General features: G+C 35.3%; 1 protein-coding gene across 12 annotated transcripts in view; it reads right to left on the minus strand.

The window, feature by feature from the left end:
* Window positions 1-5,642: 5,642 nt before the first annotated feature.
* LOC128253131 (trissin receptor) overlaps window positions 5,643-13,405 on the minus strand; it is a 51,274-nt gene continuing 43,511 nt past the window's right edge. For 8 of the 12 annotated variants that reach the window (XM_052981302.1, XM_052981301.1, XM_052981300.1 and 5 more), the window contains 2 exons: window positions 6,429-6,648; window positions 5,643-6,340 (listed from right to left, as the gene is read on the minus strand). In XM_052981302.1, coding sequence (XP_052837262.1) covers window positions 6,158-6,340; window positions 6,429-6,648 — 403 coding nt within the window. In that variant the 3' untranslated portion in view covers window positions 5,643-6,157. Of the gene's footprint in view, window positions 6,341-6,428; window positions 6,649-13,405 lie in introns of those variants that run through there. The other 4 variants (XM_052981304.1, XM_052981305.1, XM_052981306.1 and 1 more) reach the window with 4 other exon arrangements.

Below are 13,405 nucleotides of genomic sequence, written 5' to 3' on the forward strand. Positions count from 1 at the left end.
GCTGGTCGTAGTTGAGTGCAAACTTCCCTAAATGGCCGGGATATGCGCAAAGTTTGGTTTGTGCAAGATTGAAACCCGAACAATGAGCGAGCCGAATAAAAATAGCTTTGCTCCGACCAGAGCCGCTTGTCTAATCCCCCACGCAACGGAAACTCGCACAAAGCCGAATCAAAGTTGCATCCCGTAACTCGTTCGACTAATTGCCATAAGCCGTTAGGTAAATTTGTACACGCTTTTCACCGTCCCCTGGTCAAAATGTTATTTTTGCTCAACTAATCGGATTAGTGGACATGCCGCCCACAGGCGCGCCCAAGCACATGTTCACCCCAGAACCTCCTTCTTGGTGTCCTCGTCGCCCAGGGCCTTGTTGCAGTTGACTTCGGTGACCGGCGCAATTTTTCACTCCAACTACTCGATATCCGTCCCACGCTTCAGCTTCAGCTTCAGCTTCTGCTTCAAGCCAGTGTCAATGGCTAAAACAAAGCAAATTAATTTCCACTGGCCCAGGAAAATTATGAATTACCAGCCCTCCCTCCACTCCACAACACTCCACTCCACTCCAACCCACTATGCTGACATATTCGAATAGCAAGTTTAGTGTCAATGAGTTAAGCTGCCTGGCGTTTTAATTAAAAAGGCATTGCATAAATTACTCGGCATCTGTTTCTGGTGGGTCGGATTCCGATCAATTATGCTCCGAGTTCGTTAAAAAGTTCGCAGTAGCTTATGTGGTAGTTTAAAAAGACTTTTAATCTGTCTGTCCAGCTTGACTAATGTGCTTTAATAATTTTGCTTTCTGCAAAAGGACTTTATTTATGTATAATTAGAGCATTTAAATTGATGGCATTGGCTTAAATTAGCAGTGCGTACTCTGTAAAGTAATTTGTCAATTTTTCCGAAGATGTGCCTGACATTTCAAATTTGTTGTGCTCAACGCTATAATAATATAAAATATTTTTAAAATAATGAAAACATTTTCTAAATCTAAGAAAAGTTTCTTTAAGAAAGGCTTTTTTTAAAAAATAGTTTTCTAAAATTAAATAATTTTATTCCGGGATTTAAGGTGTTTCCTTCATAACCGCTCACTTTAACTTTGCTTATCTACAGAAGAAATTCGCCATTGGCTTATGAAAAAAGAGTTTCCCGACTCTTAGATAGCCGTTACTCAGCCAACCAACTTCAAACTAAGTAATTCATCTACAAAACAAGAAAGGAAGCAAACTTCGGCAAGCCGAAGTTCATATACCCTTGCAGATATTGCAAGAATTAAATATTTTTGAAAACATTAAATTATGATTTACTTGCGTGTATGTTTAAAAACATTGAAGCTATGATGATTTGCAGCTCAATTATTAGATAGTTATTTTATATATTTTTATTATTTCTATGGGAGCTGTATGATATAGTCGTCCGATTTTGATGAAATTTAAACCGTAATTCTGAATTATTTAACCAAGAAGAACAAAAAAAAAAAAAATTAAAAAACAGCAAAGTTCTAATTTTTTTTATACCCTTGCAGAGGGTATTATTATTTCAGTCAGAAGTTTGCAACGCAGTGAAGAAGACATCTCCGACCCTATAAAGTATATATATTCTTGATCAGCATCACTAGGAGAGTCGATCTAGCCATGTCCGTCTGTCCGTCCGTCTGTCCGTCCGTCTGTCCGTCCGTTTATATGCAAACTAGTCTCTCAGTTTTAAAGCTATCTGCATGAAACTTTCCCAAAAGTTGTCTTTATATTGCAGGTAGTATATAAGTCGGAACGAGCCGGATCGGACGACTATAGCATATAGCTCCCATAGGAACAATCGGAAAAATAAATGAAAAACAAGAAGGAAAGCAAACTTCGGCAAGCCGAAGTTCATATACCCTTGCAGCTATTGCATTAATTAAATACTTTTGAAAACATTTAAATTATGATTTACTTGAGTATGTGCTGAAAAAACATTGAAACTATGATGATTTGCAGCTCAATTATTAGATAGTTATTTTATATATATTTATTATTTCTATGGGTGCTATATGCTATAGACGTCCGATTTTGATGAAATCTAAACCCTAATTCTGAAATATTAAACCATTACTATATCTCGAAGAACTATACAAAAAATTAAAAAACAGCAAAGTTATATTTTTTTTCCATTTATTTTTCCGATTGTTCCTATGGGAGCTATATGCTATAGTCGTCCGATCCGGCTCGTTCCGACTTATATACTACCTGCAATAGAAAGACAGCTTTTGGAAAAGTTTCATGCAGATAGCTTTAAAACTGAGAGACTAGTTTGCATATAAACGGACGGACAGACGGACGGACAGACGGACATGGCTAGATCGACTCTCCTAGTGATGCTGATCAAGAATATATATACTTTATAGGGTCGGAAACGTCTCCTTCACTGCGTTGCAAACTTCTGACTGAAATTATAATACCCTCTGCAAGGGTATAACAATCGAAGTTTATGTCTGTCGCACTGCATAGCCAACATTAGAAGGTAAGTTAATGTAGCAACTTCACCTCCAGCTAACAGTTCTTTCGTTCCGTTCCTCTAATTCAGCGAAGACCGACAGAGCAGCGGCCGAGCAGCGGCCGAGCAGCGGCATATAATTTCTAAAATATTATCTCGATTTTTAAAATGATTTAAATGATTCAAAAATGAGTATGTCTACCGACAGATACAATCGATGCACACTGACAGAGACCAGCACCTGCGGTCTAACATGACTTAGCATGACTGTACATACTTTAGATCGAGTCTCCTAGTGATGCTGATCAAGAATATATACATATATTTTCCTTCAGTGCGTTGTAAATTGAATGACTGAAATTATAACACCCTTTGCAAGGGTATATAACTATGCTAATAACACTGTGCAACAGCCTAAAAAATACATTGGTGCGACATGTATGTCCAATAGGTCTAGGTGTGCTAAACATGACCTCATCCTTGGAGTTCCTCCATCACCCTTCAAGAAAAATTATTATCAACGGCTGAACAGAATTTTACTGCCTGAAAATATGATCATTTAGCTATAGTGCAACTATTTTACTAAGGACCCTCATACTTTAAAAACGAAATGCAAACACATCAAAAGACCTAAATGTCTTTGTTTGATGGTGCCTAAAATATTCTATACCATTGATTGTATTTATTTAAAATTTACATGAATAATGTTGGCATTTCACAAAACTGGTAAGCCTACTTTTAGGCACCACCAAACAAAGCTCTTCCAGGTCTTTTAATTTGTATGCATTCTTTTTCAAATGTAAAATTAAAAAAAAAATCTGTCGACTGTTTTGGGTATGGTATCATAGGTTCAGGCAGTAAAATTCAGTTTGGCAGTTATTTAGAATCAAAGTACCCGTAAAATCAAATTTGTTTGCTGTTTGAGATAATTTTTCTCGAAAGCTGAGGGTTATGGAGAAATTCCAAGGAATTGGACGTGTTCAGCACACCGAGATTTATTAGACCTTGGACGTGTTCAGCACACCGAGATTTATTAGACCTTTATAGTCGCACCATTGTAGTTTTTCATCGACCTCGATTTGTTGCACAGTGTAATTTTTATTTATGTTTTTATGTATTGTATTATTTTTGTTAACAATCATTTTAGTTATTGTTTTAAATTGTTTATTTTTACTTGTAGTTCTTATAACTTAAGTTTTAATTTAACTTGATTAATAAGTTAATTACTTAGTTCCTAACAGGTTTAAAAAAAAACGAAATTAAAGACATCGTCGTCAAGCCGAAGTTTTAATACTCTTGCAATCAAGGAATGGATCCGAAATGATATAAAGCCATATAATTTAAACCCTAAAAGACAAAAAAGCGAATTATACGAAAAATTCTTTGAACACAACCAAGTTTATCAAATTTCTTCTGATAGTTTTAGTAAAACTTAATCCGTAATTCTGAAGTATTAATCTATTACAACATCTATTTAAAAACAGCAATGCTATAATTTTTGTTTTATATTTTTCACCTTTGCACACTGGGCCCGAGATTTGGCCAAAAGGCCATTTTCTTTTTTTTTTTTGAGAATCTTAATAAAATAATAAATTTAATATACATAAAACTATTTGGTTCCAACATCTCAAAGAATTTTTTTTAATCGATTTTTTTGACACATTTATAAAGATAAAATTTCATTAAAATTGAATAAAAAATTAAAAAAGGTATTGAAATGAGTTGAATACTTAGCTGATCGAAATTCTTGTTAAGTCATTGAAATGGACTATAATGTCAAGTAAAAAATGTAATATACCTGGATTTCTTACTTATTTATTAAAATATTGACAAAAACTTAAAAAAAAAAGATTTACCTTCGTAAACCTTTTAGAAATGGAGTGATATCTTTAAAAATAAGTTCTTTGATTAATTAACTACCAAAATCACCCGCCGATTTTGCGCGGTTTTGCTCTAGTTTTCCCTTATATCTTCTCATACTCATAAAATGCATACATTAGACGTCATCATAAAACATTTTAAATATTTAAAAAATAAATAGTTGTTTTTAAACTTTTAATGATGCATATGGAAAGAAACAAAAAAAAAATATATAATTATATCTTATACTTGAAATACTTATACTGTGTTAAAATTAATTAAATTCGTTACCAACTTTTAGTTCTAGAAACAATATATGCAAAAATTGAAATATTTTCAACTTTCGATTGGAATTACTATATCTATTAAATTGCTTTATTTTTAGTTGGTTGTATATGTATAGCTTTTAAGAAGATAATCTGCATTATATCAGCTTCCTAGCTGTACAGGGAAAGAAAGATTTGCCGATAGATATGACTTCAACAAAGTCTCAAAGTGGCAATGCACCCTTTTGTGATTAGCCTACACTAAGGCTTGGCCCCGATTTAAAATAAATTTGCGCTGCGTAGGCATAACTAGAATCTCCATGTTAAATTCCAATCTCTGGATTTTCAAGTTTCTGTAATCTCTACGTTCATACGGTCAGACAGACAGACTAAATTGATGCTACCTCAATGGGTGTATTCAGCAGAACAACATAATCACAAATCACTGATGGATCAGTAAACATTACATGACATTACGCATTAATTAATTCATTTTTGCTTGTTTTGTTTGTTTTTTACTTTTTTTTATACATTCTGATTTATTTGTTTGTTTTTTTATGTATAATGAATGAAAAAATGGTAGCGTACTATTTTGACGCTACAATTTAAAAAAGCCACGCTTCTCCCCCTTAAATGTATTATTTTGTAGCGGAGAGCCGGAAACGCCCCTTAATTAAAAAAATGTAACGTGCATTGCAGACCTGCAGCCTTCTACTCAAACGAACCACTCGACGGCGGGTCTCATCCTCTTTGAGGGCCTTTTCCAGATATTATTTGACACAGTTTATGGAACACTGTTTGCATCACAAAGGCTTGTGTAAAGAGGGTCGATGTATAAAAGGAAGCGTAGGGAAGAACAACAAAGGGCTAAAACAAACAACGAGCTTCAAGAGATTTGGCGAAGATTTTTGGTTTTTAATTTGCGTCAACATCAGACCGTCCTGGTAATTGATTTTTCTCTCGTGAATTTACTGCAGCGTTTCCTTAGTTGACTTTCGAGTCTGACAACCCAAGTGGGGTATAAAATGCTGCGCTTAGCAAAAATTCGACCAGTTTTAATGCAGGCGTCCTCTGTGTGTGTCATATTTTTTGTTTTTGGCAGCCGCAACGAACCGTGTTTTCCGGCTGACCATAGAGCCCTAGTCATCAGATATGGCAAGTCGGGTCTATGAAGAGATAGCAAATAAATTGCAAACGCAATCGGTGGCAGCCAAATTGCAATTTAAGCCCCGCAAGCCATTGATTTTGCTGTTTAAATACTCCGAGTTGAAAAACGGAGTTGCCAAAAGGCAAGAATGCTGAAACAGTAAATATTTGCACGCAGTAATGGTGTTTGCTGTTTTCTTTATTTGTTCATAGTGGTTCACACTTCGTCATATATATACACTAAGAAGTTGACGTCCATGCTCCCGGACTGGCATGCAAATTGGTTTTATTTTGATATCGCTTAAAAATTGGCTTACTCTATCATTAAAACTTGACACCGACTGGAGATACTTCCGCTTCGATGCCGATTCGACCAGAGCAAAAGGCGTTCCGCAATCACAATCAATCGAAAACAATAGCTAGCTAGCGCCTAACGGCCCAGCACTGGGTGCATCCTTCGATGGGCTGTGGTTGGGGCTGGGTCCTAGGAGCGCCGCCCGAAGAGCTTGAGGGGCCTCCTCCAGCCGCCGGGCCATCATAGCTGCTCGTTGCCGATGTGCGTGGTGTCCGTGGGCAGCGAGTGGGTCTGGAAGGCAAGGGGGCTGTTTACGCGGGCTGTTTACGCGGCTTTGCCAGATGATGTCGACGGGTGAGGAGGGCCCCCCCCCCCCCCCCCTCTTGGTCACTTACCTGCAGCGCCTTACGCTTGTGGTGCATCGAGGAGTTGGAGGACGACTTGCCCTTGCCCTTCTTCCAGGAGCAGAGCAGCAGCTCCTTCATGCCCTTCCGAAAATTGCGGCTGAGGAAGGCGTAGAGAAGGGGATTTACGCCCGAATTGAAGTACGTGACCAGAAAGGTGAGCGGCGTTAGTAGCGCATTAAAATTGGAATCACCGCGATACGAACGTGACCTGCAAATGCATATACATGAAAATAACTATCTGCCTTTATACGTATACCTAATGCTCAGCACAATGTGTGTTCTGTGTGTATGCAAATGAGCATCTGTTGGACAAACATTGAACTGACTTCTGTGGCCTGTCCCAAAGCAGATTCCAATTCTCGGATCTAAAACTTGGCTGGCCAAAGTATTTTGTAATTCTAATTCAATTCTCTCACTCCACTCCCACTATATTCATGTAGAAAAACTTTGCGGTGCTCCAAGTTTGTCTATCCCTAAAGAATTCATGACGAAAACTACGCCATTAACTGTTCAAGGATTAAAGGTTCGCAAAGTGTGATATATATTTAATTAGAAATCCACTTAAATTCAATTTCTTTCAACTACTGCAACTCTTTTAACCCAATAGTCATTATTCAGCTGGCACACAGAAAAAAACAAATGTCTTTTAATAAAACCGTTTTTTTTCTTATTTAACTTATATAATGTTTCGTTTTCGGCCGTTCAAACACTCCGAACGGATGTCTTTGCATTGGGTGCTACCAAAGATTAAAAATAAACAATTGTAAATGTATATTTATCAGCCCTACCATTTATATTCAAGAGCGAAAACGTTATATTAATAATAAAAAATAATATTAATAGTAAAAAACCAAAAACAACTTATTTTCATTAAAAAACAAGAAAGGAAGCAAACTTCGGCAAGCCGAAGTTCATACACCCTTGCAGCTATTGCAAAAATTAAATACTTTTGAAAACATTAAAATTTATCATTTACTTGCGTATATGCTGAAAAACATTGAAGCTATAATGATTTGCAGCTCAATTATTAGAAAGTTATTTTATATATTTTTATTATTTCTATGCGAGCTATATGATATAATCGTCCGATTTTAATGAAATTAAAACCGTAATTCTGAAATATTTAACCATTTCTATATGTCGAAGAACTAAACAAAAAATAAAAAACAGCAAAGTTATAATTTTTTTTATTTATTTTTCCGATTGTTTCTATGGGAGCTATATGCTATAGTCGTCCGACTTATATACTACCTGCAATAGAAAGACAACTTTTTGGAAAGTTTCATGCAGATAGCTTTAAAACTGAGAGACAAGTTTGCGTAGAAACGAACGGACAGACGGAAGGACAGACGGACATGGCTAGATCGATGCTCATCAAGAATATATATACTTTATAGGGTCGGAAATGTGTCCTTTTTTTATTTAGCTAAAAATTGTTTTAACAGGTATAACAGATTAACGTTTGTTTTATGAAAAAAATTTCGAAATGCAAGTTTTTCTGTATTACTTATGTTTACTCTTTGACGTTGGTGCACTACGTTTAAAGTTCGAAGGCTTTTGTTACACCGCATTAATATTAATAAAAATGTTCTGGCATTTCTTTCTCTTTAAAGGAATTTATGAGGGGAAAAACTAGTGCTTACTCGTCTTTTGATGCTGATATAGAATATATATAGTTTATAGGGTCGGAAACGCATCTGTTTACCTTTTATGTGCTTATCAACGACTACAATATACCCTTTTACTCTACGAGTTACGGGTATAAAAATTGTGAATACTTCTAGGCACTAGAAATGTTGATCATAAAACTTTTTAATTTCAAGTAAGTCCATAAATTAAACATTGATTCTCAAAGACTAAAGCACAATCGCGCTAAATCAGCGGCTGAAATCGGTAGTTAATATAACTTAATTTTTGAAGGAATCACTTTATTTTCCGAGGGTACCACAAATACTAAATTAGGAAAAAGTTCCTACTACTTAAAATTCTTGTCGATTTTTATGAAATAAGTAAGAAATTAAGCAAAATATATTTTGAACTTCGTATGTTGATCAATTCCGTGGGTTTTACCAACAGTTTTACCAACAGTCCAAAGTTCAGTTCTTTATCTTATTTTTAACAGATTATGTAATTTTTTATTTGATATGTATATTTAAAAGGGACCCTTATTTCATTAACTGCTGGCAAACACTCGGTTTACTGGCCAAATGTGAAATGTGTAGAATCTTATTGTTTCTAAATCGTTTCTATACTCATAAGACCCTAAACTATTTAAAGATTTTACATTCATAAAAGTTTGCAATGAATTAAAAAAAAACTATATGTCGAAGAACTAAACAAAAAATTAAAAAACAGAAAAGTTATAATTTTTTTCATTTATTTTTCCGATTGTTCCTATGGGAGCTATATGCTATAGTCGTCCGATTTTGATAAAATTTAAACCGTAAATCGAAAATATTTTACCATTACTATATGTCGAAGAACTAAACAAAAAATTAAAAACAGCAAAGTTATAATTTTTTTTCATTTATTTTTCCGATTGTTCCTATGGGAGCTATATGCTATAGTCGTCCGATCCGGCTCGTTCTGACTTATATACTACCTGCAATAGAAAGAAAACTTTTGGGAAAGTTTCATGCAGATAGCTTTAAAACTGAGAGACTAGTTTGCATATAAACGGACGGACAGACGGACGGACAGACGGACATGGCTAGATCGACTCTACTAGTGATGCTGATCAAGAATATATATACTTTATAGGGTCGGAAACGTCTCCTTCACTGCGTTGCAAACTTCTGACTGAAATTATAATACCCTCTGCAAGGGTATATAACATTCGTGGCACCCAGTATTTTTTGTGTATAATCCCAGGTGAGTGCACCGAAAAAGGTGCTGACTTTTGTCCACTTCAATGTACCCGGGTGATTAAGCTGCTGTGCGTAGTACTGTTTTCTGGCCATCTGGGAGCAAAAGGCTCTCGAAAACTTGCTTAATGGAGCGGGGATTTCGCCAAGGGCAAAGTTTTTCGCCGCCTGCAAGTATGCAACATAAACTTTCACCAAAACTTTTCATGCAAAACAATATTTAAAGCAGGAAGAGAGGTGTTTTTTTTCGTTTTCCCTTTTGCACCAACTGTCAACTGTCCTGCAGTTGCTGCTCGCTAAAAATTCGGCTTGCACTTCCAGTTGGCTCAGTTCACTAGAAGAGTTGGCCAACAGTTTGGTCCACTCGGATGGCCTTCGCTTTGTTTTTGATGCTGCTGGAGTCCAAAAGTGGCCATTTGCCAACGGTTTGCTCCAGATCCCGGAAAAACTGCAATGCCAATCCCAATCGGGGACTCAAAATTAAGGCAAACTCTGCGTGGTCGTTTGTAAGCTCTGGGTCGTCTAGTGAGCCTCATTTGCCAACTGCTGACAGTTGAGATCTAATAATGAAAACGTGGCTCACCATGACACCGAAACCCTGTTGAGTTTATTCGTTAACCTTGAAAGGAAATGCAAACGCGTGGAAATTACTTGGAAGTTTTCGCCTTGAAAAGCAATAACAGCTATTGTGTATCTTATGGAAACGATATTAACATACATACTTGCTGAGTTCAATAAATACCCTTATAGTCTTCCAAACTAATCAATCGACACATTTTTAGAAAGCTACAGTATAAGCTGCAGAAATCCATAATAAAAAAGTTTTCTGCGTATTGACACAAAATAGGCTATTGGTTGAAATATTAGTATTTGAAGGAAGTAAACCACGAACATAAAAATGCAATTCAATTTTAAAAGATTAAGACACAATCAGGAAGTATCCTTTATATTTATATTAATTATTTTTGGTAACACAATTACTGAAAATTGAGTTTATTTTATTTTTAGCGGGAAAATTAAAACCGTGTTCGGTCGAAAAGCAAAATCTGCTTGCAGGCCCTAGAAATTATGGGAAAACATATAAAGAAAGTCCCACTATGGTATTCAATGCTATACGCTATGAGACGAAGAAAGAGAATCGGCACAGCAAAATCAAGTTTGTGTCGGTTGACGTCAATTTATAATTCATAACCAAATTGCGAGAGGTCCCAGGAAGCTAAGCCTCTTGACGCGAAAGCACGTGGTCGCGATGTTGAAGTTTGAAAAGATCAATATGATTATATACTCAGGTCAGACGAGAGTAAACAACCCAAGACACAGTAAAAGGACAGTCAAATAGTGTCTTAAATCACCATTGAGACACTATTTACACTTGGGCTGGGTCATTGTGTTTTTATAACCTTGCACATGGTATTATAATTTTAGTCAGAAGTTTGCAACTCAGCGAAGGAGACATTTCCGACGCTATAAAGTATATATATATTCTTGATCAGCATCACTAGGAGATGCCATGTCTAGCCATGTCCGTCCGTCCGCCTGTCCGTTTCTACGCAAACTTGTCTTTCAGTATTAATGCAATCTGCATGAAACTTTCCCAAAAGTTGTCTTTCTATTGCAGGTAGTACATAAGTCGAAACGAGCCGGATCGGACGACTATAGCATATAGCTCCCATAGGAACAATCATAAAAATAAACAAAAAAAAATTATAACTTTGGTGTTTTTTAATTTTTTTTTTTAGTTCTTCGAGATATAGTAATGGTTTAATATTTCAGAATTTCGGTTTAAATTTCATCAAAATCGGACGACTATAGCATATAGCTCCCATAAAAAAAAATTATAACTTTGCTGATTTTTAATTTTTTTTTAGATCTTCGACATAAAAGTAATTGTTAAATATTTCAAAATAACGGTTTAAATTTCATCAAAATCAGACGACTATAGCATATAACTCCCATAGAAATAATAAAAATTTATAAAATAACTATGTAATAATTGAGCTGCAAATCATCACAGCTTCAATGTTTTTAAACATACACGCCAGTAAATCATAATTTTTACGTTTTCAAGAGTATTTAGTTTTTTAAATAGCTGCAAGGGTATATGAACTTCGGCTTGCCGAAGTTTGCTTCCTTTCTTGTTTTAACATAATCTTCTGAATAAGAAAGAAAACTTGATTTTTTAGTATTAAGAAAAAAAAAACCTAAAAAAAGGGCGCAACCCCGACCATTTTTTTTTTTAAACCTTGCTTTTATATCAATGGCTTAATTCAAAAAATAAAGCCCGAGAATGTTAGTGGGATTAATTAATAAATTAAATTAGGGTGCATATTTTTAATTGTTTGTAGCGTAATAATAGTTTTAAAGTATAAAATAATTAAAATAACAACAAACAAAAATGTTATAAACATGTTTTTATGTTTTTAAAAAATATGAAAATATGAATATAATTCAGGCAGCTTTCAGGTATACATATATACATATGTATGTGGGTGGAAACATACAGTATCAAGACCAAATATTTTCAAAGGTGAAATCGTGTTACCAAGTGTATTTTAGTACTTCGCTGCTGATTTGCTAGACTTCACTTTTGGCCGACGCCACCAAAATTTATTCGAATTGTATCCCCGGTCTCCGGAAAAAATATCTGAAACGCATGTCTCTTTGCTACCGCAGATGAAACACTCAATTTGCACAAATGTAAAATTTGTTGCGGGCAAATATATAGTATGATTTCTTGCCAGATACAAAGAGAATGCATTTCAACCCGCAGACCCACTTCCCCCACGCTGCCATAATTTAGATTTTTGTATAGCTTGACTGGGCGGCAAGAGTTGTTTACTTGCCTGGAATTTCAGTTTTCATTTATTTAAAGAATTGGCTGCTCTAGGACGTGGTACTGTTTTAAAAGTTGCTACACTCATAAAATGAATTTTTAGATCAAGAACAACAAGAATTTTTATGACAAAAAAATTAAACGTTCCCCCACACAACAATCAGGGTTTGCGTGGTGCCATCTATTGGACTGCATTGCCAACACTAAAAGCAACCCCACCCACCGCTAACTGTTCTTTCGCTCTGTCTCTATTTCTTAGTTTCTGCTTTGAATTTCATGAATTCATAAAAAGATGAAATCAAAATAGCCACTCTTTATGCGATACAGACAAATGCATGAAACAATATTAGCAGACATTCCAGACGTGTAGAATAAAGTGTCACCTTAATTTACATGTCTGACACCTCGGCTAGTATTATTATTTTAGCTGATTGTAAGTACTTTTACCATCGCCAAAGCTAATTAGCTTTAAAACCGAGTAAAAACAAAAATAATAAACGACTTTAAAAGGTGGAGAAGAATTTAATTTAAGTTGTTTATTTTTTTTGTACGGCGCTGCCACCTTATTTATAACGAGTTAAGTTAGCTGCGCCCCACCATTTCATACATTTGTTTGATTTCATAGTCCACTTTCGTGTGTAAGCAAATACATGAAATGGTGTTTACACAGACACGAATATACCCATTTCAGCACATTATTTCATGAAATGGCCGTCGTATAAACACAGTATATACAAGGTGACCTTCTCAGCTCTGCCGAGAACGAGAGAGCGCCAAAGACTCTGTAATACACTTAGCCGCCGCCTTGTTACGCGGCTTGTTCAACTTTTGTATGGGAAACACGTATTACATAAATATATGTTAGTCACTTTTTTTTTATGAAGTTTAAAATAAATTAAAAATTTTTTCATAAGTGAGAAAAATGAAGCTAATCCAGAACAACTACAAAGAAATGGTTTTTTATATTTAAGAAACTTAAATTTAAATAAAATATAACGTTTTTTATAACAAGAAAATATGTTTAAGCACTAATTACTGAAGAAATCAAGATAGCTTCTACCAATCAGATGTTGTGTGAAAACGGTTCAAAATAGGGGAAAGATAGTTCCTATAAATTCTATTTGGCACTAATAATTGTAACTCGGGACTCTCCACATCATTTTGGGGACTCTAAACTAATTAATTGAATTGTCTTTGTGATATAGGAACCATCCCACCTTTTTCTAAATCCAAGCACTCCCCTGGCAGTAATTTTTCAATAAGTCTTA

Source organism: Drosophila gunungcola (genome assembly GCF_025200985.1).
Source record: "Drosophila gunungcola strain Sukarami chromosome 2L unlocalized genomic scaffold, Dgunungcola_SK_2 000007F, whole genome shotgun sequence".
Lineage (NCBI taxonomy): Eukaryota > Metazoa > Arthropoda > Insecta > Diptera > Drosophilidae > Drosophila > Drosophila gunungcola.